Below are 24652 nucleotides of genomic sequence, written 5' to 3'. Positions count from 1 at the left end.
GCAGTCTCCAAAGTCCGTTCAGCTCTGATGCCACAGGATGGATTCTGTGATGGGGGTCATCTATGGAGGCCAGCCCCTGGCAAGATACCCCCTCCCAGAGGTCAGCTCAACCCCCTCCCCCATCAGTTTGATGGGAGTCGGAGGGGAGGTGTTGGCAGAACCAGGGTCAGAGATGTCACCATCACTCACCTTTGAGAGCCTCACTCCTATCTGGGGATGCAGGAACCCCTCTGGTTTCCACGTCTCATCTCTGTGGCACCTGGGAGAAGGGAGTGTGGGGACCCCTCTACCACCCCCGTGCCTGGGGAACAGAAAGCAAAGCGGCAGCGCATGTGCTGAGAGGGGAAGGCAGAAGACATTTATAAATGACCCTCTTAGCTGTTTACGAGACACCTTCTGAGAGAAAGCAGAGGAGGAGAAATAAACTTGAAGTAGGGAGACCTGGCTGGTGTCTGAGATGTGCTTTGATAAGCCAGCTATGCCAGTATTTCTTCTGTTTTTATGGCCACCTTTACAGCCCTGTGTTTGGGACCCTTTATCAGGGTCCGGAAGGAGACACCGAGCAAGATCCAAGGCAAAGAGCCTTCCCTGGCAACTCTGTGAGCAGATCCCACCTCCTCTGGAGATCAAGATAACCCATTTTCCTCCCAGTCCAGGCAGCTGTCCCCCAGATACCCAGATCTAGGGGACAAGGAATCCCTGAGCACGGCACTAAACTCACAGAGCCAGGCCCTTCTGGCAGCCCTGACCGGCTGCAGCCACACAACAATGGTGCTGGTGCTGGGACAGGGTCTCCTGAGACCACTAAGTAGCCTTCATCAGGACACCCTGGGTCCCTAGTCCCCAAACCCACTGAAGTCAGTTGGGGTGTCTCAGGGCTCCTTCCCTCGCATAACCTGGCACTCCCTTCTGGGCCTGGCACTGTAACAGCTTCCCAGGACTCACGTTCAGGCCGAGGCTGGGGATCTACCATCCTCACCTCCCGGAACTTTCCAGGATTACATAATGATTAAAAATACAGTGTAGGGGAGATGCTTCCATCAAGCAAACTAGTTCTGCATCCCGGCTCCTCCCCTTGCTGCCTCTGGGCAGTAATTCCCTCTGGTCCTTGGCTTTCTCATCCATTAAATGGCCAGCACAATCAGTCCCTAACCTTGCAGGATGAGACACACAGAGGAGCTCAGCAGATAGGAGCAATCTTCATATTGGGTGTCTGAGCATCCCAGCAGCAAAAGTAGCCAAAATGCCAGTGTTTGCTGCTCATTTTCCCAGACTGGCCATGCCCTAGAGGCCTGAAACGTTCATTATCAGCCTCACCTGAATGATGGGGGCCCGATCCCGGGCCCCACATGTGTGGCAGACCTTACTGGGATCTTAACACGTGCTTGGGGATAAGGGACAGTGTTACAGAAACGGAGAAAGATATAGTCCTTATGCCCAGGGAGCCCACAGTCTGTGGCCAAAAGTAAGCCTACACATACAGGATATGCAAAGGATGAAATTCGAGGATTGTGCCAAGGGAGCAGGACAGTAGATACAAGCATGCTCAGGGGAGGGGGGCTGGAGAAGCTACTCAGAAGTGGGTCCCTGGGCTGGGCCTGAAAGAGTGAGTTGGAGTTCACTAAAGAAAGAGGAGGAAGAAGCCATTCCCTAGTCAATTAATGACTGGTACTGGGTGGCTGGTGAGCCCATGGAGGGGAGGCAAGGACTGCTAGGCCTAGGCAGCAGATGGTGAGAGGAAACAATGGACCAGCATCCTCTTAGAAAAGCCTTCGGTGTAGGCTGGGCAGCCCTAGCCTGATGCTGAAGGTGCCATACACGGGGCGGAGGCCAGGTGAAGGTGTGGGGCAAGGTAACACCAGCTTAGACTGCTTTGGGGGAACTGCTCTTGGCTCACAGTGGAGAACGACAGGTAGGATAGGGTCCTGTGGGGAGACCGGACAAGAAGGCAGGTGATGAGGCCACGGCAGGGGGAATGCCCAAGGATCTGGCTCACTCGGGGCTGCCTGCAGTGTCAGCTGTGTGGACAGAGAGCCTGTCCTCCAGCAGATCCACGTGGCCAGATCATTTCACCCACTGAGACCGGCTTCTCAAAGGCATCCAAGAGACCCAGACCCCCCAGAGCCACAGCTACGCCAGGCCTAGAGGCAGACACCTGCTGCTGGGCAACCCGGGCACCTCCTAGTGCAGACACCCCAAGCGTGCCTCTCCTCTGCTCAGATGACATGACACCCAAGCCCTCACTTTTGAGGTGCCTGTGAAGGGAAAACTACATGCTTTCTCCTCCCCGTTCCCCTCTAGGCACAGCTCAGCCCAGCTGCTCCATGCTCTCCTAGGACTTTGCTAGCAGCCACCGGCCACAGCCCCGAATGGGCTCCAGCACAGCTCAGAACATGCTCCGAGTTCCCTGACCCAGCAACTCTTATCTCCCCTTCCAAGGCCCTGGCCCCTGGCCCTCCCTCCTTTCCAAGGGAACCCCCACAGCTCCTACTGTGCTCTGCAGGGACATACCCTGCATCCCCCAAGCAGAACCCCAACCTGGCTTCTTTTTTTAAAACATTTAATTTTTAAATAATATAGATTCACAGAAAGTTGCCCTTACAGTGCAGACAGGCCTGTGCACCCCTCCCCATTTCCGCCATGGTTGCATCTTCCATTACTGCAGCACAATGCAACACCAGGAGACTGACGTTGCTATAAAGTGTGTGTAGTTCTGTCATTTTATCACATACATGAAATCACCACCAGAATCCAAATACTGAACTGTTCCATAAACCCAATCTTTGAGATGGCCTTCTTTTTTCAAGTACATATAATAAAACTTTTTAAAAAATTAAATCAGGTTGGGGAATGGAGGCTGAATTCAAGATATTTAGCATCAGACACCCAGGTCGAACAGTCCACACTTGAGCAAAGAGGCTGGGGGCAAAGGGGGACCTAGCTTCCCCTTCCCACTCTCCTGCCACCTGGCCCCACCCCAGGGTCGCCAGAGGGTGGAGGGCGAGACCGAAGCGTGAGCAGGCACCACGGAACCCACACACATGGACCCAGAACCCAGCTCACTAAGGCCAGGACCCTGCACTTCTCCATGCCCCACCACAGGGTGAGACACCATCCTTCCAGGAACTCAGCTACCACCCAAGTCCCCTCTTCCTCTCCTTAGAGGCTGAAGAAGCCTTCTCCATTGCCTCGCCATCGCCACAGGTGGACCCCTGGCCAGGTGGGAGCCCCACAAGGTTGCTAAATGAAGGTGTGTGTGTGACCTAGGTAAGTCCCTTACCCTGATAGGCCCTCAGACCCCCAGCCCCAGCCCCAGCCCCAAAGTGAGACAGGTGCACAGCCAGGGAATTTTGTACAGTAACTCTGGGTGGGCCTGGGACAGGGCCCAGGAAACAGGTCAGCACCTAGACTTTGTCCACAAGGCCTCCTGACCACCTTGAGGGCCTCTGGAGTGGACTCCTTGGAGAATGTTGGGTACAGGGGCTACAGAATCAATGGGCAAGCATGGAGAGACAGAGGGAGGCACTGAGAGCTCAGGCCAACTCCCTGGTTTGGGGCCTGGGGATCGTGAGCTGCCTTCACTCAGAAAGAAAGGCTCACCCTGCTAAGTCAGCCAGATCATCGGAGTGAAGGCAGGGATTTGGCCACCCTCACCCCTCATTCCAGGACCTCCTCCCCAAGCCCAGAGAACAAAGCCAGGGCCCTCTGCAGGCCACCTCTGACCTCTCATCCAGACCTCCCTTAACTGTCTCTTGCTCTCTCCCCACCATCCTAGAGCAGAGCCCTGCTCAGGCCACTTCCCAGCTCAGATACCCTCAGCGGCTTCCCCTTCCCCTGGAGGAGTCCCTTATCCTGGCATTCAGAGCCTGGCTGGCCTCTCCAGCCCAGCTTCCATCACATCCCCCATAAGCACTCAGGCTCAGCCACATTCAACTAAAGGGAACTTACAGATTCCCCAACACCCCCTCCACTTATTCACCTACACTGTCCACTCTCCATTTGGCCTCTTTGTCTGCTCAGAAGGAAATCTTGCCCATGTCTCCAGACCCAGTACAAAAGTTAGCCCCTCTGGAGAGACTTCTCTGACCCCTGCTCCTCTCTACTTCACCTGATGGCCTCAGGAACCCCAGGGTGGGGGGCTGGCCAAGGATAAGGATCCCATATTAGGATGAGGAAACTGAGGCCCAAGTAGGGAAAGTGTCTTGCCCAGCCACCTCCACCACTTCTGTTCTGCTCTCCTCCCTTGAAGACAGTGAGCAGAGAGAGGGAGGTCACCTTGCACCCTCCTAGAGGGGGAAGGGAGTTGAAGCCCCTTCCGCCCGGGTATATCCAGGTGTCACAAGCTCCCAGGGTCTAGTGCCAGACCAGCTCTGCCTCCTCAGAAGCCTTGCCACTGTTGACTGCAGCCCAACTCCTGGTTCTTAGAGGAAGAGGGACCTTGGGCTTTGCAGATCACACAGACCTCCCTGCCTGCCCAGGTGCCCTCAGATGACCCAGCATCCAGGGGTTCCCAGGGAGATGCAGCTCAGGGGGCAGGATGGCTGCCATAGCAAGGTTCAGGCCCTGGCCAACCAGGCTGAAGCTCGTGGGAGAGGATGGCGGTATCCTTCGGCCGAGGACACAGCCTGGGATGAGGTCCCACGAAGCCTTCAGGCCAGACTGCTCCTCCTTCACTATTTATGGCCCTCTGGAGGCAGCTCTCCCCTTTGTTCTGCCAAACAAGCTTGCTCCTGACTTCCAAGTCAGCCAGGGACTTGGCAAACATTTGTCAAGGCTCGTCCCTCACTTTGTGTTTGTCTCCGTGCAGCGATCTGGGCTCTATGCACAGATATGCATTGCCCCAGGGCTTGGTGGGGAGCCCCCATGTTCTGCAGCCCTCAGGCCCCAGCTGCAAGCACATCAGGGTGGGGTCTCTCCATCCACCAAAAGTCCAGCCTCACTCCACCATGCCTGAAATGCCACTCTGTCCTATCATGCACTCTCCCCTAGGGTCAGAATCCCATGCAGGCCATCAGTCAGAGGGTCCAACTGACATGGCAGTGAGCTTGGGGTGTCTGGGAGAGGGGGAGGGGGGAGGATGTGCAGACTCAAGGCTTGTGATGGGGGCAGGGGCTGAGTGTGAAGTGGAACCCAACACAAGGACAGAGAAGCAGCCGCCACTAGCTCACCCCCATCTCTGGCTGCCATGTGTCCTGAACTCAGGATGGTGCCACCCAGCCAGCCGAGATCAGCATGCCCTGATCAAAGCCACCAAGTGGGCGGGCAGCCCCCAGAAAGCCCCCAGAAATCTAACTCTGAAGGGAAGTTAGATTCAGATTTCACAGTCAATGTCAGCGAGCAGACAGATGGAGACCTGTGCCAGATGAAGACTCCAGAGGGCAGAGATATCTGAGGGGAGTGCATCTCTGGACCTCAGTTTCCCTTTATGCACAGTGGGAACCCAGAGGGGAGGGAGCTTATCCACCTAGAGCCACACAGGTAGCTGCCTCAGACCCCACAGCACAGAGCAAGACAGAGGGGGAGAACTGGTAGGCGGGCTGCCCGGAGCCCAGGGCCCAGGCCCACCTCCTTCACCTCTCTAGGCCTGCACTTCTTTGATCCCTGGGGATGGAACAAGCACCTGCTTTACAATTTGCTCTGAGAACAAAAGGAGCTAATGCACAGGAAGATGTTGGCAAAGCCCAGCACACACCTGGGCTTCATCCACGGGAGCCGATGTTGCTGTTACTGTCACTCGCCATCTTGGACAAGTCGCTGAGCCCCTCCCCGCCCCCTTCTCCTTCATCTGGCAGCTGGTTGTGATGCGGAAATACCCTGATACAAAGAAGCCCACACAGACCTAGCATCCAGCTGGTATTCAAAAAACATTAGCCCCTCTGCATGTATCCAGTAGGGATTTAATAGATGCGTGCTGACTTGAGTCACAAAGGGCTAACAGGAAATTTGAAAGGAGCAAGGAACAGCAGGCCCATGGGGGTTCAGATTCCACCTGGAAGGGGGACACCTTGGCCACCAGGACCCACGGAGACAGACTGGACAGCCTTGTGGAGACGCTCCTTACCGTGAAGCTTGCAGACTGTGGCCCAGGGAGCCCTGGGGCTCCTCGTGGTGCCTGTAGGGCCAGAAGGGGATGTGGCAGGAGGGCAGATGAGCCCATATCTACACCCACCCTCAATTAGAGCACCACTGCATTCCTCTATTGAGAGGTCCTGGTAAAGTTTCATTTGAAAAATGTGCCCTGCTGCTAGAAGTAATTCAACTTATTTTCCACATGAAGGAAATAAAGCCCAGAAAAGTCCATGGGCCAGGAACCCAGGACCTTGGAATCATCAAGGCACTTCTTGGTAGCTTTTTAGCCTGCTCCTCTTGGTAGCAGGGCAAGGGGGATACCAGAGGCTGTGCCCCATCCTCAGGTAGATAAGAACATCCAGGCTGAGACTGCCTTTCACCAGCTTTGTCATGGCCCTGCCTCCACCCCAGCTCCTGCTACCTCCACAGCTCAGTCAGAGGTCAGTTTCTCCAGGAAGCCTGCCCTGACCCCCAGGTTAGATCTGCTGCCCCTGTTCTGTCTCCCACAGCTCCTAACCTGCCCCACTGCTAAAGATGCATTCGTCTTTAGATCCAGTCCCTCATGAAGGACTGCACCAAGATTGTCTATCACCCCTGAGTCTCCAGCACACAGTGTGGGTGCTGCTGAAACTGTCTGTTGAATTGCCTGTTGACAGAAGGAATGAAGTACAGCCTCCACTGTTCTCTCTGTAAAATGGGTAAATACCACCTCCAACAGAGAGAATAATGACTGGCAACTCAAGGGCTCAAACAGTGGAAGTCCTTCTCCTGCTGCCCTGGGCAGGCTCTGGAATCAGGCAGCCAAGCATTACTACCAGGTTCCTCTGCCCTGGTAGAGACTCACCTCAATGAGGAGAGGCCTGGGCTGGCCATGCAGGGTCCCTTACCAAGACTCCAGAGCACCTCAGGGGCACCCATCAGGGGCACCTGCCAGGTTAGCATGCACTTTCTTAGTACTAGCATTTACATAGGATTTGCACAGAAGGGGAAATAGCAAGGTGTTTCAAAGCATTCCAAAGAAGAGGAGGGACCACAAAGCCCTGGGGCTCCCAGTGGGGCTCCTATAGCCAGCCCAAAACTGGCCCCAGGACCTACAAAGGGCTGCTCCTGACAGGCCTGTGGGTGAGGCCAGGCCCTGCACATATGGCTATCCCTGTACATCACAGCCCTGCTAGAGAGGAACACTTAGCATCTCCCATCAAATAGCTGAGAAAGTGAGGCCCACAATGATAAGCAGGCAGAGCTGGGATTCCCACCCAGTCTGACTCCAGATGAGCCTTGAGTGCCGAGGAGAATCTGGACAAAACATGGTAGCAGGGCTGGAGTGCTGGGGGCGTGACTTAGAGAACAGCATTAGAGGTGCAGGTCCCCAAAAAACCAACACAGCTCTGCACAAAAACACATTCCACAGGGCAGTCAACCAGAGGAGCCCTAAGGAAAACGGCAGTCACTTTGCAGCCACCAGTCCCATGCATCCAGGATTCCCCATCTGAGAGGGGCAGCCCCACAACACCGAGAAAACATCAATATTTCATGGGCAGCTCCCTCCTGCCCTCCGATCATGTTTTCAATTGTCATGAAACAATTCAGAATTTCCAACTCAGGGCTAATAGGCTGCTGTCAGCCAGTCAGCCAGAGCAGGCAGGGGTAATTATTTTAAAAGCTTCCGGCAGGGTAGTTCACTGTACTGGTTCCCCAAACTGTATGTTTGCGGTAGTTGCTGTGCCCCTTCAGGCCCTGAACACCCTGTCTCCCCACGCAGCAGTAGACATCTGGAAAGCTGCTGAGGCACAAGCCACAGAGCCTGTGAGCATGAGAGAGACAGACCAGGACTCCAGAAGGGCAAACTGAGGCCCTCTAAGGGGAAGCTGCAGAAAGCAACGGCCTCCACTTCTTACCTTTGTATTTCCCATGCCAAGCTGTAGCCTCCTATGTTTCAGGCAGATGGATAAACTGACAAACAAAGAGAAAGATAGATGGTATGGCTGAGTGAATGATGTTGCAATAATCTGCTCTTATCTCACCTCCTCAGATTCATCCTCCACTACCCAGATTGAATGATCTTTCTAAAATATCAATCTGACTAGATCTCTCACCGTTTAAACCCTTCACCTGCTCCTCTTTGCCTTCAGGAGACTATCCCACCCTCCTAACAAGGATTGTGAAGCTCTGTGGTATCTGGTTCCCGGTTAATTCTCCAACTTCCTCTTCCCCCATTCTCTGCCTTACTACCTGTCTCAGTACTGTTCCCAGGATGGGCAGGGGGTGGGGATGGAGGGTAAGGATGTTCCAGACAAACTCAAGGCCCTTCAACACCAGGCAGATTTCCTCTCTAGCATTGTGCTCCAAATTTGGTTATGGGTTGCTGTGTCTGCCTCCTTGTCTCAACCTAAATGAGCAGGAGCCACCTGTCTTTGTATCACTGCAATCATAGGCACCGAATATGTACTCTCTAAACTTCTACTGACTTGACAGAGACCAGTCCAGAAAGTTCCAGACCAGGGTTTTTTCCATTATTCCATGTAAATGCTGATAGGCCTGTATTTGAGCATACCCAAATGGTTTCTATTTTTGCTTTTGCTGCCAGGAAGCTCAAAGTACAATATAATAATACTCAAATAAATTAATATCCTACCTGATCCGAGGGATTCCTCTCCACTTTTAGAGCCTCTAATTCCCTCCTCACAGATGAAAAAGGAAGTACAAATAGATGCCCTCCCTTAATCTATGGATCCATCTCTCTGGATCCATGGTAAGTCAGTAGACTCTGAGCCTCCCCTCAGACATTCTGGTAGTTCTCCACCTCTTCCTATAGATGAATGCAACAACAATCCTGATGGACTTCAGACTCTTCCAACAGAGCCAGTGCCTCCCCATCACATTGGAGTGAACTTCTTACCAACACCAACAGCAGCCCTCTGAGAACTTCACAGGGCAGAGACTGCATTGGGAATAACCCATTTTGTGCCACCAGCAGCTCAGAGAATTTGTTCCAGGACAGCAGCCAGTATTCTTGGGGGAGTATGGTGACTATTCCCTAACAAGGTGGTGCTCCCCATCCCATCTTTCTGAGGTGAGGCCTGTGACCTTAGCCTGGCCAAACACAGACTTGAGCCACTTCCTCACAAAGTGACTGGTTCAGCAGTGGGCATGTGAGCTGCACCCAGCCAATCAGCAAAGCTAAATCCCTTTGCCCACCCTAGGAAGGGTCCTGTGGTTGTCAAAAGAGGCTCAGCCATGCTCTCAAGGAGCTTACAAGTGGTAGGGGCAATAGGTTTTAATCAATCATTACACAAATACTGATTTCAATACTATTGCAATAAGAGTTATGAAGGGAAAGGACGTTCTCTCTGCTTTTACTGGATATTGACAGAAGAAATGCTGCTTGAAGAACTGTTATGCCTTTCTACATAACTGTGGCTGAAGACACTTGCCCATTATTTTTAATTTTAACCTATGTAACAAATTCATCGCAGAGTTTTGTACCAGGGAGAAAAACTTCTGATTAGAAGGAGTGTGTCATTTTGAAAGGAAAGAAAAAGTAAATGCATCAGACAATTCTGATGACTTTTTTTGACTAAGTACCTGTAAGCTCAAAGATAAAGTGATATTCAGGCACAAGGATGGTGTCACTTCTGTTCCTGGTGGATCCAGCTCCAACCTTCCTCGCTCTGATGCCTGATCCCTCTGCCTTCAAAGTGGAAATGTATGTGCCCAAGATGTCAAAACCTAAAGGGAAATTGTGAAAAATTCTTCTTGGAAGAAGCAAAAATAAGATTATAAAAAGTATATTTTGACCTACCCCGGTTCACCAAGAACTTCTAGGCTTTCAAGCCCTGGTCCCACTCCGTCTCACCCTACCTGCCTGCACAGCTTCCCTAATCTGAAACTTCCAAGCAGCTAAGCAGGTGATGAGGGGCAGGTCTACTAAATCAGAGAATGGGCTTGCTCTTGCCTGATTCAACCACTGTGACCACCCTGGGGAAAGAAGGAAACAAAAATGAAAGCAAACTATTTTAAAGAGCAAAGCAACCCAGCAGGTATCACAACTTTGAGGTGGGGAGGGGGGCGCTGCCCACCCCTATACCAGGCCACACCCCTCACCTCCACCATCTCCTAGATTTCTCAGTGAGGTGAAAACTCTTCTCCCATTTCACAGTAGGGAGAAGCCAGGAGAGGTTAGGGGTTTGCCCAAGACCACATAGCTAGTAAAAGACACATATAAGATTCCGACTCTGACCATCGGGTCTCAGAGGCAGCTTTTTGGCACCACCGGCTCTGCCTGGGAACAAGGACATACAGAGAATCACATACATATGCCCAGCCACCGCTGGGAACAAACCCCAGAAAATCGCTGGTGTGCAGAGGTAGAAAAGTTCAGTTTCCTGGTGCAGGCATCAGAGTGGATGCCACCCCAATTAGACGCGTGTCTCACCCACCACATATAGTAAGGGCTCAGCGGTTACATTTATGCCCAAAGATGCTGGGGCACCTGGAGTGTGGGGGAAGGCTGTCTGAGACAAGGTTGGAAGCATCGCACCTTAGCAGCCTGCAGGCCCAGACCCACCAGCATAAGTTTCACACATAAAATAGCCCACATTGTGGCAGTGGGAGAAGCAGAGGCTGGAATCCTGAAGGGCAGAGTCCAAGCTGAGTTTGCACTTCTGCCAGGTTGCCTCAGGTCTAGGTCTAAAATCTCAGGCATCAGGAGCTCAACTCTTAACCCTTACGGCTCTGGTTGCACCAAGCCCCACACACCCACCAAAAAGGTGTTCCCACTGTTGAGGGTGGGGAAGAGGCTGTGAAGTCCCCGAACAGCAGGACAGGGTGCAGGGGCCACCTTACTGGCCTAGCGCCACGGCCTCTATGAGCCTGGGTCAGCCTGCTTCCAGCTTTGAGTGTTGGGATGAGGTCTTGGAGGTGCAGGCGACAGGGCACCAAGAGCATGGGGCCCTGGCCTCTCCTGCAGCAGCTGTCAGGAAAGCCAGGCAGGGAGGCGCCGCCGGTGACGGCACCTCATGAAACATTGATGCCCGGCTGCCACACTGCCATCTCCCGGCACCTTGAGCCAAAGCGGCAACCCTGAGCCCCTTGGTCATCCCTTGGTCATCGGGGGCAGCTGCCCCTGTCGCCGAGGGTGGTCCCTGACAGACTGCCCGCTCTACTCTCGGTCCCATTCCACGGCCCCAGCAGCAGGCTCAGACTGGGCACTTGGTGGAAGCAGAAGTCTGTTTGCCCAACTGGTTTCCCCCACAAGGCTTCTCATGGAATATCAGGTCAAGAGTGGAGAACCTGGTTGCCTGCAGATGGAACCCAGTTCCCCTAAGTCTGTCCCATCTCCCAGTGGCCACTTGCCAGGGACAGGCCAACCAGGCCACATGTGGTAAGGCCAAGCAGGACGACAACAGGAGGGTGTGCAGGCAAGGGGCTAGACAAGGGGCCAGAGGCCTGTCCTCATGGAGTCGGTCTCCACTTTCCTCATCAGCCCTGCCCCTGAGGAAGATGCGGGGTGGGGGGGATCCTCCAAGCGGGGTAGGTCGGGTAGTTGCCCCTCCCCAGTAACCACCGTCCCCCCAATATGAAGAGAAGCCCTGGGGTCTGTCCTCAAACCTCCTTGGCTGCCAAGCTCTGGCAGCGCATTCCCTCTACCAACATGCAAGACCAGCTCCCTTCTGCAGGCTGAGCAGAAAGGGGAAAGGGCCGACTCTCAAAACCCAGGGTAGATCCTCACCTGGCAGGACCCTGGGAAACTCCGACCAGACCCTGACTAAACTGAAATCGGCCTCGGCCCCTCACGTGCCAGGTGGGAAACTGAGTCCAGGGAGAGAAAGTGAACGGGAACACGGCGGGGACCCGCAGTGGCTTCGACCGCATGCGGCCGAGTCCCTCCTCCACGCGTGCAATCCCGGGGCGCGCTCATCGGCCTCTAGCCCGGGCCACGAGCCGCGCCGACCCCTGCCTGCGCCCCGAGGGAGGCCGGGACCCCCAGCCTGCGGGATTGCGCGCCGCCCCCTCCCCGCTGGTCCCAGCGAACGCCTCGCTTCCCCTCCCCCCTTCCCGCCTCCCCGTCCCGTGTCCCCGCCTTCCCCGCGGGCGACGGGCGGCGGCGGCGGCGGCAACTGCGGGAGGAGCGGGGCCGAGCCGCGGCAGCCGGGACCTTGCACGCTGGGATGTAGCGAACCAGAAGGGGCCGAAGCTACGCGTAAAGCCAGAGACGCAGCTGGATCCCGGGCTCCAGTCGGAGTCGAAACCTAAGTCAGAGTCTGTGGTGAGCGAGCCCGGAGCCGAGGAGCCGCACACGCCGCGCAGCCTGAGACGGGTAAGAGTCGAAGGGCTAGGGGCACTGGGTCTCCGCGGTGTTGGAGCGCAAGGAAGTGGTGGCCGACTTGCGCGCTCTTTGCCCCGGGAGTGTGTCGGGGACCAGCCGGTGGCGCGGGACTGAGCGCATCGCGAAGGCCAGGCGCCATCGAGGCAGAGCCAAGAGCTCGTTTCTGCGCTGAGCGCACGGCCACAGCTGCCATCGTCGGGCTACCTCACCTAACCCGTGGACCACGCCACACTTTGACCCTGGGCACCCCAAGAAGGCAACAGTTTCAGGGCCGCGGGCCCCAGCCCTGCAAAGGGCACAGCCCTGGATGCCCTTCACAGCCCCTCGCTGTAGCGCGGGCAGCTGGGGACCTCTGGGAGAAAGGGCAGGCGAGAGAGCCGCCCGCCGCTGCCTGCTGCTCCCAGGAATGGGGGCCCCAGCACGAGCCGAAGCGCTGGCCCCTCTGAACGCCTGGGGACTTCGGGCTTAGCTTCGCGTCAAGAGGGTATTTTTCCTAAACGAAACCGCTTCATTCGTTCGCTTGTTCGTTCGTTCGGGCAACCTTGCCGCAGAAAAGCAATAGACGTCGGCCGGAGCTACAGCTCTCTTCGCTGCGCACCCCGACATTCCGCCACAGTGCTTGGAGGTGCCCCTAGCTCAAGGCGGCCTGCCCTAGCCGGCACAGGTCGGGCTTTTCCTTACCCTGAGAGAAACCACAAATGCCCTTCGCATAATCCAATGAAGACATTCCCGCGACTTCTCCAGGGTTTGGTTGGTGACACACGGTTCCTGAGAACTCAGCCGCTTCTCTAGAACCGGGTCTCGGAATTCTGAAATTGACCAGCCTTCTAAATCTGAGCCGATTCCGTCGTGATAAAGCAAGGGCCCCAAGACCAGGATCGCAGAAATAGGAACCCCAGGCCGGGATCCTGGTTTCAAGCTTTTCCGATTTCGGAATTCCCTTAATCAAAATATTTTAATCCACTTTTCTGAGAAACTACGGGTCAGGTATTCTCTTGGCAGCCCAGTGGTCTCTGACAGCCACTAGGGCCAGAGGGACGCAACCTCAGGTTGCTGTCCACTTGGCACAGTATGCAGGTCTAGGGTAACAGCAAAAGCTACAGGCAGCAGGGCAGCCCGGAGGGGGGAACTGCTGGCCCTCTGCCCTTTCCTAAGACTGCTTTGGGACCCCTCATCTCTGCTCAGAAAAGGAAAAGAAGTGGACTCTAGGATGTAGAGGCAGCTTTTGTTGACCTTCAGACCAGGCTCAGAGTGCCCTTCTGTCAGGAAAGCAGCTGCTGGGAAGAGGAGGCTGTGTAGAGCAAAAGCTGACCCTCTCCTTCCCAGTTGTGTGACCAGCTGTTGCCTCTTTCCTAGCCTTCTCTCCCCCTGGCTCAGTCATTCTCAGGAACCAGAGAGCAATCAGTGGGCTCCCTTGAGCCATAAGCGTGGAGAGCGATGGGCCCTACCAGCTGCTGATGGAGGGTTCTGAGTTTCATGCTCCCATCCGCTCCTCACTCAGCCATCCTGCCTGAATACATCCCAGCTCTCCCCACCAGGACAGGCTGGGGAACCCCAACTGAAAGGCTGAGGACCTAAAAGCCTAAGCAATCCAGCGAGATCATTCCCAGACTGTACCTGAACACCCCTTTTCCCCATCACGCAGAAATTGCTTTCCCTCAAAGAAACAAGTTTTTTGGGGGGAAGGAGTGTTAGATCTGGCTGAAGGAGGTAGGTGGTCCCGGCTGCACTCCCAAAACTGGGTTTTCTAGTTTCAACTTCTCCACAGCCTAAGAGGCTTAGGGCTGGAATGTCCCCGAGAGTCTACGGATGGCCCCCGGGGCAAGCCATGGCACATTCCTTTCCTTTTCCTAAAATCCCTTGATTCTGGTGCAAAGATTAGGGCAGAGCACCCTGTGAGTGGGTGGAAGGATGCCCTTCATGAAGACCCTCCAACCGCCCTTCCCAAATAAAATTACCAAACCATTCTTGGGCACAGAGTTGTTTTCTGTAAGCCCAGCCTCAGGAAGGGTCCCTATGGTGACTACTTCAACCTCCACAACAGCCCAGGCTCCTCTGCTGAGCCCAGCCGGAACTCTAAACCCCAAATTTCCTGAAAGTCATAGAATCATTGCTAGCTCTGTGTGGCCTGGAGCAATGGGGAATAGGGCACATGGTTCCAGCTCCAGTAAACCCCCTTCCCTCCTCTCCTCATCAAGTGAGGTGGAGGCTGAAGGGATCACTGTGTCCCATGTGCAGGTCAAGCCTTGTCCAAGGTCACACAGCAAAGCTGAGGTAACATTGAATACTTGCTCTTTCTCCTGAAAGAGAGCTGCCTCCTGCGGCGGGTGCGCGCGCATGTGTCTGTCTGTGTGTGTGTCTGTGATGTATCTCTGAGTGTGCAAGAAGCCCCCACCCTGCTTGGGATAGCAGCCAGTGGAGGGAGTGTCTGGGGAAGAAGAGAGAACACCCAGGTAACTTTTCCATCCAACACCCAGGATCAGGCCAGGGCTTCCTCTAGATCAATTGCTTGCTCGCCTTTGCTCATTCAGTGCTGCCCAGGTCCAGCAGAACAGAGTCCCCTGGGCAGTCCCCACTAGTCTCAGCCCTGCTCTAGGGCTAGGGCCCCTGGGATATGGAGCTTCACCTGCAATAGTCTGAGAACACTTCCATCCACACAGCAGGCATCAAGAATTCCAAATACAGGGATTATTGTGACTTCCTAGAGCACTGCCAGAGGCTTGGGTCCAGAGGGGCACACAGCAGGTGCTCAATAACTGCATTAAATGCATCAACAGTGAGGGAAGCAAGCCCCTCTGATTGAATAGCTAGAGCTGCAGAGTCACAAAACAGTCCTCACCCATGGAAGGCCTGACTCTTTAGATCCTCTGGGGAGTGGGGGGCTCAGAGGCAGACCATTCATTCCATGCCCCACCCACGGGGGGACTGTGCTTCCCACCTTGACCTGACACTTGATGGCCTTAGAGCATACCTCCTAATCCCTATCAGCCAGATTTTGTGCCAAAGAGCATCAGTCTTTTGGGATTCAGAGGCCTGGCTGTGTATACACGTACGTGACTCTGGACTCCCATGTGTGGGCACAGTGAGTATGTGTGTGTCTGTGTATGCACAGCACACCTGTGTGGGTATACAGTACATATGTGTGCATGCATGCTCCTGTGACTTGTCTGTATCCAGGCAGGCTGGGTGGCACACTGTCCTGTCAGGTTAAGGCAGCTCCCAGAAGGTGGTGTGTGAAGGGGCACTCCCTGGCATGCTGCAGCACCTGAATACCTCCTTGAAAGAAGGTATCTGCTGCTTCAGGAGATTCAGCCAAGAAATGTGGTTAAAAAAAAAAGGGGGGCTACTGTGGGCAAATGCTGGGTAACTCTACTTCCCTGTGCCCCCCTCCCTCACCCCTCACACACCAAAATTGTTCACTTTGGGGGTCTCAACTTAGAGAAACGTCCCTTTGGGAGGAAAAGGCAGGAGTCACTGAGCCCCTGCCCCCACCCCAAAATCCTGGGATGCATCCTCCTTCTGGCCTTAACCTCACACCCTGCCCCTTGTGGTCACAGGCACCCAGTAAGAGTGGGCTGGCCCTAAGAAACTGGGCCTTCTCCCCAGGTCCCAGAGCCGAGATCCTTGGGCTGAAGCCGAGGGAGGGATCAAGAGGCAGGTCTGGTTCCACCATGCCCCTGCCTCCCCTGCCACACAATCCTGGCCTAGGAGCTCAGCCTGGGGCAGGGATGCCTCCCCCTGCCAGGGAGCCGGGATGAGGGCAGTGTCTGCAGAGCATCCCAGGCACTGACAGTCTGCACTTCAGTCCCAAGTAGACACCCCCAAGAGGACATGAGGGTGAACTGGGCCTAGAGAGTATCGCAGTGCTTCTTCCCCAGGCTGCTGTCCTGCCCAGGGCTCCTTCTGTCTGGTCAGCAGGTGAGGGGCAGAGGGCAGTCCAGGGTCCAGCTGTGGCTAGAGGAACAGGTCAGGGTCGCACCCTACCACCCCAGCTGTCACCTATTTGCTCAAGACTTTGATGTCTCGGAACCAGTTAACAATTGTTAAGCAAAATCCTTCAGCAAACTTCACTGAAGTTGGAGGACTCAAGGAGAGACTCATTCTAAGAGCTGGGAAGAAGAATGTCTTTGCCTGTGCTCACAGCAGACCGACTGGTGCTGCAGCTTAACTACCACTGCATGGAAGAGAAGCTCAAAGACTATCCTTGGCTTCCTGGGCTGCTGGCCTAGGTTTGGAAACTGCAGTCACCTGGCCTGCCAGGCCTGTGCATGCAGCTCTGGGAAGCCAAAGCAAGGCCCCAGGCCACTGCAAACCTTCCTTGTTGGGGGCAAAGGCCCACCCCATGGCAGCCAAGGCCGGGGCCTGGCAGATTTGGCCAGACCGTTGAAGGTGCAAAACAAGGGAAGAGAGCCCTACAGAAGAGGCTGTGGGGCCTGGCAGGGCTCTTGGGGTCTCCTGCTGCACTCGCCAGCGGCCTGGAGCCAACAGAAACGTTTCGTCTGATTAGAAGCCATCAGTTCTATCCCAATCCCGGAAAATTGACTGCGGTGCAGAGGGGGAGGCCTGAGAAGCAGCCTTGGGGGAAAGGGTCCAAGCTAATTAGGAGGCAGCATCCGGGGGCCCATTAGAGCGCAGGCTGCTGTCACTCAGCCTGGCTCAGGTCCCGGGAGAAGAGGCCGGGGAAGGAGGGGCCGGAGGCCCCTCAACGAGGACGCCGCTGGGAGCTGCCGGAACGAGCCCCGGGCTCTGCCCCCGCCCTGGCGCTGGCTCACAGGCGCCCGGTCGGTGCGGTCGTGCTCGGTGAACATTCACTCATCCTGGGCTGTTCTCGCAGGGGACTCGGGACTTCGAGGCGGCCCAGACAGGAGTTGATTCTGAGCGAAACAAGTCATTTGGGGTGGAGGTGGGCACGAGCCGCGCGGGACTTGCAGGCCAGATGCGTTTCTTTTGTGCGGCCGAGGGAGAACTCGGTGTGTCAACGGGGAAGGAGGGAGAGGCGCGGCGAGGCCGCGGGAGGAGGGGGGTTAGGCGGCGGGAAGGTGGTTGCGGAGGGGGAGGGCGCGGGCGAGGCAGGGAGGGAGGGAGGGCGGCGGAGAGGGCGCGGCGGCGCGGGCGGCTCGGGGCTGGATTCCGTCCGCGCTCCCTCTCTTTCTCGCTCGCTCCCTCCCTCCTAGCCCCCTCCCACCCGGGCCCACCCCACCCACCACCCCTGGCGCAGGGACTGCTGGAACCTGGCGGTGCGCGCTGTCGCTTTAAGACACACTCTGCCGGCGCCGTCCGGAGCCTTAGAAACCGGCCCCGGATCGGGAGCCGGAGCCGGGGAGGGCCGGGCGGGCGGCTGAGGCCCGAGCGGCGGGAGCGCAGCGCGGAGCGCGAAGCCGGGCCCCCGGTCGCGAGAAACCGCTGCCTCTGCCGCCCGCCTGGCCCCGCTGCCCCGGGCGGTCCATGGGGCGGGCGCGGCGTCGTTGCGGGCGCAGGCAGCCCTGGGGGGCAGCCGCTTAGGCGCTGCGCTCTTGTCCTCGCAGGTAGCAGCCAGGGCGGCCGGGCGCGCCCAGCCCCGGCCCCTGGAGCGCCCGCCGCGGTCCCCGCCTCCATGGACGCCTTCAAGGGGGGCATGAGCCTGGAGCGGCTGCCAGAGGGTCTCCGGCCGCCGCCGCCACCGCCGCACGACATGGGGCCCGCCTTCCACCTAGCCCGCACCGCCGACCCCCGCGAGCCGCTCGAGAACTCTGCCAGCGAGTCGTCCGACACGGAGCTGCAAGGTAAGCGCGGCTCCCCGCGAGGCGCGCACGGAGCCGACACCGGCGCAGGGCGCGGGGAGCCGGGAGCAGGGCCTGGCGCCTTTGCCGCGCAGTCAGGCTCCCTCTACGCCCCAGGAGCGTCAGGACCTTTCCTTTTCCCATTTTCGATCTGACGGTGAACGCGGAAATGCACACGCTTTATGAAGCGCAAATTTAGTGCTTTCCGAAGGCACTTAGACTTGGTCCCCACGCGCCAAGAGATCCGCAGATGCATGAACCTACAACCGGAGGGTCTGATTGACAGCCCCTCTTGATCAGGAGCAAATAGAACGGTGGGGAAAAAGTTAGGTTTGCGCAGTTGAGTGTCAAAGGGCTGCTCGGATCGAAAGAAAGGAACAAACAGATCGAGAAAGGAATAGGGTGGCGGGCGAGAGAAAGTGCCCAGCGAGAGAGACGGGACAGACACCCCGACAAACTGGGAGCCACTGATTGAGAGGGAGAGACCGAAGAGAAGGGGTGGTGGGAAGTGTCAGAAAGCAAACTGGAGAGGCGGAGGGAAAAAAAACCTCAAGTAAGAGGAAAAGAGAGGACAGAGAGGGCGAGCGGGCCAGGGGGCGCGGCCCGGCTCCGGGCAGGACCCCTTCATAGAGGGATCCCGGCCCCACGTGCGCCGCCGGAGCCCGGAGCAACCAGGCCGGCCAGCCAAGGCTCCGACTCGGCTCCGGGCATGGCTTTCTCAGCGCTGTCTTTCTGTCCGAGCCTAAGGTTTTTTCTCCGTCCGGGAGCTGAGCCGGTGGGAGGGCGGCGCGGGCAATGGTGAGGCTAATACCCGGCCGGGCCCGGGCTCCCAGGTCTCCGAACGGCTTCCGCGCTCGCCGTCCTAACTCGGCGCCGCCGCCGAGCTTCCCACTTCCCCGGCCATCGGTGCCTCTTCTGCATTCATTTCTTAATCCACCATTGAGTGTTTCTCTACGCGTTTTTAATCTCTATTTGTTTCTGTTTTGCATCTCTAAGTGACTTTCTCTGAGAGGTTCTGTCTGGTTAAAAAAAAAAACAGTCAACGCGGAACTGTACTTTTGTTTTCAGAAGTTTTAAGCGTGGCCTTTGATTGATTTTTATTTTTAAAACCCAGAGAAGTAAAGGTATAGATTCCTTTTTAAAACCAAATCTATAAATTTTAACTTTTTTGATATGGAAAGAATTGCTATACTAGATACATTCCTCTGTAATTTAAAATATCTACTTCATGCAACGTTATTCTTCTGGAGATTTTTAAAAGTCAATCCAAAATGGCGCGTTTCTCCGGGATTTTCTCAAAATCCATTTACAGTGGTGTTATTTTGGGAATTTAAGTTATCTAACTATAGTGTTGTATTTCCCTGGGATTTAAAAATTATCTCTAGAAGGGCATTATTGGTAAGGGGTTAAAAATCTAACTACAGCAGTGCACTGATTTTTTTAAAAAATTCCAGATAAATAAATGCCTGTGTCCGCCTGGAGTTTATACACGTACAGCACTGTATTTAGTTAGGGGTATGTTTGCACGGAGGTTTCTGGCTTCTTAATTTGCATTTGCTGTGTTTCTACCTGCCTATTTTTAAGAGTTTGTGACCCTTTCTATGTTTTTAGGCATAGAGCTGTGAGTTTTTCTGGGCTTCTATTTTGTTTTTAAATTCTTTTTCTTTATGTTTCAATGTTTCTGTGACTGCATGGGTTTTGTGTAGCTTCAAAGAGAGAGAGGCTAGAGCCCCCAGGTCACCTAGACAGTCTGTGAGTCTGTGCTGCCCGGCTGCCGCCAGAGGGATTTTCTGGGCCTTGAGACTTGAGGCCTGGAGCTCAGGCCGGGAATCCGGCTGTGCTGCCTGCCCAGTGGGGATCACACACGGCTTTGGGGAGAAGAAAGTGGAGGTGGTGCAGGCCACTGTCTGGTTCTTGCTCCACCGACCCACTAGCTTCAGGCTAGAAAGATTTGACTCTAGTTCATAAAAGCAGAGATCACCTCCGATTTAGAACCCCAGGAGTCCTTAAAACTTGTACATTTGCGAGTGACATCGGCACGGCCATAGGGCTCGAGCCTGAGCGGAGCTGTGAGAGTAGGCCCTGCGCAGCTAGGAACCTAGGCCCACTGCTCCTGCTCCTGGGCTTTCCTCCCAGACAAGCCTGACCAGAGGTGACTATTGACGACCAGGCACCCGGCAGGCTCTTTCCAGTGGGGACAATTCCAGGGCTCCTGGCGGGAGGGCCGGCCACCAGCGCTGATCGCCGGGCGCTTCGGTGGAACCGGGACGGGGTGCAAAAGGCATAAGCCTGAGATGACTGGCGCCTCGTCCTGCCTGCTTCAGAGAAGGACCGCAGTGGCGAAGCCAAGGGGCCCGAGGACAGCAGTACGGGTGGCGCGGGCTGCGGAGGTGCAGAGGACCCGGCCAAGAAGAAGAAGCAGAGGCGGCAACGCACGCACTTCACAAGCCAGCAGTTGCAGGAGCTGGAGGCCACGTTCCAGAGGAACCGCTACCCGGACATGAGCATGCGGGAGGAGATCGCTGTGTGGACCAACCTCACCGAGCCACGCGTGAGGGTGAGCGCGGGGAGCGCACCTAAGGGGACCCGCGCAGAAGGCTGCCGGCCGGCCCGGCGCAGCCCTGGAAAGCTTAGACCCGCGCACAGACTATCACCCTTTCCCATCACTCAGACCCTTTCCATCCCTCCACCGGAGGAGATTCCACCTTAGACCCCGATCTACCCAGCGGCTGCTGAGCCCTTTGGTGCTAGCGCCCTTTGGCTGCTGCCGCCGCAGATCCCTCTGACCGGCAGCCTGACTGACCTTTGGGCTCTACCGCAGCCCCCACCCAAAGACCTGTGGCCCCAGAGGACTTTCCCTTGCCCTGTGTAGAGCCCAGGGCCCACTCGGATGTTACCACCCTAGACTGTGCAGAGGATTCTCCTCCGGCTGGGGACCTCGGAGCGGCAGGCGCCTTCCCGCGAAAACGAAAGGGAAAGGCAGGTCCTTCCTGGCAGCCTGAGGGAGACCTGATAGGAGCCTAGGCTTGGGGGTCTAAAAACTTCCTGGGGCAGTGGTCCCATCCGCAGCCAGCTTCTCCAAAATTTGAGGATATTCTCAACCTGACTCTTTTTCAGCCATTCAGCCAGTCTGTAGTTGGACCCTGTCCCTAATGCCCTTTCCTGTAAGCCTGGGGTCAGGTTGGGAGAAGGAAGCTCTGGTGGACTGATGCACGAGTGACCCTCAGGCAGAATCCCTTTGGAGTTGTAAGGTCTCCAACCCAAGTTGGGACTGCAGTCTCTGTCTTCTCACCCCTTGGTTTCCAATGAAAACATGGCTTTTCTGCCAGAGCAGCAAGAGAATCATTTCTTCTCCGGGTCCTGCAAATATTTAATCAGATACTAGGAGCATGTCCCAAGCTAAACCAAGGTCCCACCTAGCCCACTGATTCCCTACTATAACCCCAGCTCTCACCCCTCCCCAGTAAGGTTGGCCAGCCCCGTGGGACATGGAGTGAAGACAGCAGTCAGTAATCCTGAACTCACTAATCCTGTCCGGGGTTTATGGTGGTAGGGATTGGGTGGGAGTGGAATCAGGCAACGTTAGTGCTGGGGATGGAGAAGGCTGAGATGCAGGAGTCTGGCAAGCTAGCTTGGGAAACAGCCCAGGGCTGGAGGAGAGTTGGGGAGGGCAAAGGACTGGGTAGGATAGATGAGGATCGGGAGTCGGGAAAGAAGAGGTTCTTACTAAATTTTGTGGGGAAAAGTGAAGGGCGAGAGCAGAGAGAAACTAGTAAGAAGTGAAAGGAAATTAAATATTTGCAGAAAAACATATTTGGCATATATTTAGGCGGCAGGAAAGAAATTAAATATTTAAAGGAAAAGCAAAAGGATCAAGTATTTGAGAAAAGTAAAGAATCAACTATTTGAGAGAAACAGTGAAGGTCAGACTTTTGGAAAGAAGGAAAAAACTAAATATTTGGAGAAGATTCAAAAGGATCAAAAATGGGGGATAACGAAGAAAAATGGACTGAGGGAGAAGAAAGTGGTTCAGATAGCGGGGTGGACTAAATGAAAATAAACATTTGGGGCAGAAATGAGAATATCAAACATACCAATAAAAATGGAAACAGACTATTTGAGGAATGAAAAATAGATTGAAGAATGAGAGGAGCCACCAGGTCCTGTGTTTCAGAGAAGAAAACTACCTTTCGTATTCGATGGAGAAGAAAAAGGATGGAATATTTAGGAGACAGATGAGGAATAATTTAGGGGGAGAAGGCAGAAGATGAACTGGTTGAGAGAGAAAGAAAACAAGTATTTGTTAATAACAAAAGAATATATTAGGAGAAGAAACGGGGTTTAACTGGGGAAACAGGATAAAGGTCAGAAAAAGTAAAAGACTGATATTTTCTGGGGACACAAAAGGAACCATTACGGGGAGAAGGCAGGGGCGGAAATATCGAAGAAAAGAAACGATATTCGGAGAGAAGGAAGCAGAGACAAGCGAGGCAGAGGGCTAGGGGTGGGGTGGGGGTAGATGGAGGCGCCTTCCCGCCCTCCGCAGCCCTGAACCTTCTCCTGTCCCCCTCCCCCAGGTCTGGTTCAAGAACCGGCGAGCCAAGTGGCGGAAACGCGAGCGTAACCAGCAGCTGGACCTGTGCAAGGGAGGCTACGTGCCGCAGTTCAGCGGCTTGGTACAGCCCTACGAGGACGTGTACGCCGCCGGCTACTCCTACAACAACTGGGCTGCCAAGAGCCTGGCGCCAGCGCCGCTCTCCACTAAGAGCTTCACCTTCTTCAACTCCATGAGCCCGCTGTCGTCGCAGTCCATGTTCTCGGCCCCCAGCTCCATCTCCTCCATGACCATGCCCTCGAGCATGGGCCCGGGTGCCGTGCCCGGCATGCCCAACTCGGGCCTCAACAACATCAACAACCTCACCGGCTCCTCGCTTAACTCGGCCATGTCACCGGGCGCCTGCCCGTACGGCACACCCGCTTCGCCCTACAGCGTCTACCGGGACACGTGCAACTCGAGCTTAGCCAGCCTGAGGCTCAAGTCCAAGCAGCACTCGTCGTTCGGCTACGGCGGCCTGCAGGGTCCGGCCTCGGGCCTCAACGCGTGCCAGTACAACAGCTGACCGCCCAGCCGGGCCACGCGGGCCGGCGGCCGGCAAGATGCCGGGGCGGGGGTGGGCGCGGAGGACCTGGCGCCTGCGCGGCCCCCTGCTCCCCACCTCCGGCTTGGTTTTGTGTTTGCTTTTCTGGACCCCACTCTGCCCTCTAAAACGAGACAAAACAAAGCAAAAAGACGTCGGAGAAAAGTGCCGCGAAAAAAACGGATGAGTTGCAATTTCCCCCGGGCTGGCGCGGGTGGTGTGTGTTCGCTCGCTCGGGGCCCAGCGGGCCACTCCGCGGAGGGGACGCGGTGCAGGAGGTGAGCGCCGAGGCCGGCGGCCCGGAGGGGACGCCCCTGTAGCCCGCGTTCTCCCCGCGCTGGACCCGGAATGAGCGGCCGCGCCTGAAAACTGGAGCTCGGGGCCCAGGCAAGCCTGGCCCCGGCCTGGTACAAACCAAGACGCCCCCTCCGAGCTGGGCCCGGCCGAGCGTACCTTAGCTCGATCCGGATCCAAGTTGGAGCGGGCGTTGGGCCGGGGATGACGGAGCCTAGCCCAGGGTCGGGACTGGCCGTGGAGCCGCGCTAAGGGCCCCGGCGTGCCTCGAAGAGCCCTCGCCAGCCCCGCGCCCCAGAGCCCTATTTTAAGGCCCCAGAGCCGCAGCAGGCAGTGCGGACGAGGCAGGAGGAAGCGGAGGGCTCGTCTCCGAGCATCTTAGCTCCCGAGCTTCGCCGCAGGCCCAGGCCCTCCGCTCGGCTCCCGGGCTAGGAGGTGGCCCCCCTATCCCGGCGGAGAGCCTCCTCCTCACCGCCCGCCGTGCAAGAGTCCAGCCGAGAGAGCTCTGGGCGCGGCCAGGGCCCCACGCCGCGCCCACTTTGCACACCCGCTCTCGGGCCCGCGCCCCTGTTTACAGCGTCCCTGTGTATGTCGGACTGACTGTATAGAATTATAAATCTGTCTATATCGACTTGTCCATGTACGTCTATTAAAACCATAGTACAAGCGTGCTAACCACTGCCGAGCCCTGACTGCTTCATTCAGCGGAGGAGGGAGGCGGGTAGAAAGGGAACTGAGCCACCATGGGCCCTGCGGTAGGAGGGAAGAGCTGAGGCAGACCCCGCTGGGGGGCCCCTAGCCCCACATCCCCACCTCCGTACCTGACTTGTTCTGCTTGGCTCCTTTGAGGGCGCCGCCGCCAGGCGCTCAGAGTACCCTCTCCCCGCGTGCCCAGTGCTCATCGACTGAGCCGCTCAACCTCTTGGCGCTGCGCGCTAGCCGTCAAAGTAGGGACCACCCGCCCTCCCTGGCCGCTGGATTCTGCTGGCTCTTCCCAGAGTGGGTCTGCAATGACCCTCCAGCTCGTAGGATGCTGCACGGCCTCTGTCCGCCGGGAGCGTTGG

At 56.1% G+C, this 24652-nt stretch overlaps 1 protein-coding gene across 1 annotated transcript; it reads left to right on the top strand.

The window, feature by feature from the left end:
- Window positions 1-12231: 12231 nt before the first annotated feature.
- On the top strand, window positions 12232-24338 carry PITX1 (paired like homeodomain 1). The gene is made up of 4 exons (XM_031449064.2): window positions 12232-12388; window positions 17923-18159; window positions 20481-20713; window positions 22734-24338. Exons 2-4 carry the CDS (start codon window positions 17991-17993, stop codon window positions 23274-23276), a joined length of 945 nt encoding a protein of 314 aa, XP_031304924.1. The 5' UTR covers window positions 12232-12388; window positions 17923-17990; the 3' UTR covers window positions 23277-24338.
- The last annotated feature ends 314 nt before the right edge of the window (window positions 24339-24652 follow it).

This window comes from Camelus dromedarius, chromosome 3 (assembly GCF_036321535.1).
Source record: "Camelus dromedarius isolate mCamDro1 chromosome 3, mCamDro1.pat, whole genome shotgun sequence".
In the NCBI taxonomy this organism is placed as follows: Eukaryota; Metazoa; Chordata; class Mammalia; order Artiodactyla; family Camelidae; genus Camelus; species Camelus dromedarius.
The sequence above is the reverse complement of the archived record's forward strand: the minus strand, read 5'-3'. Positions and strand labels throughout refer to the sequence as shown.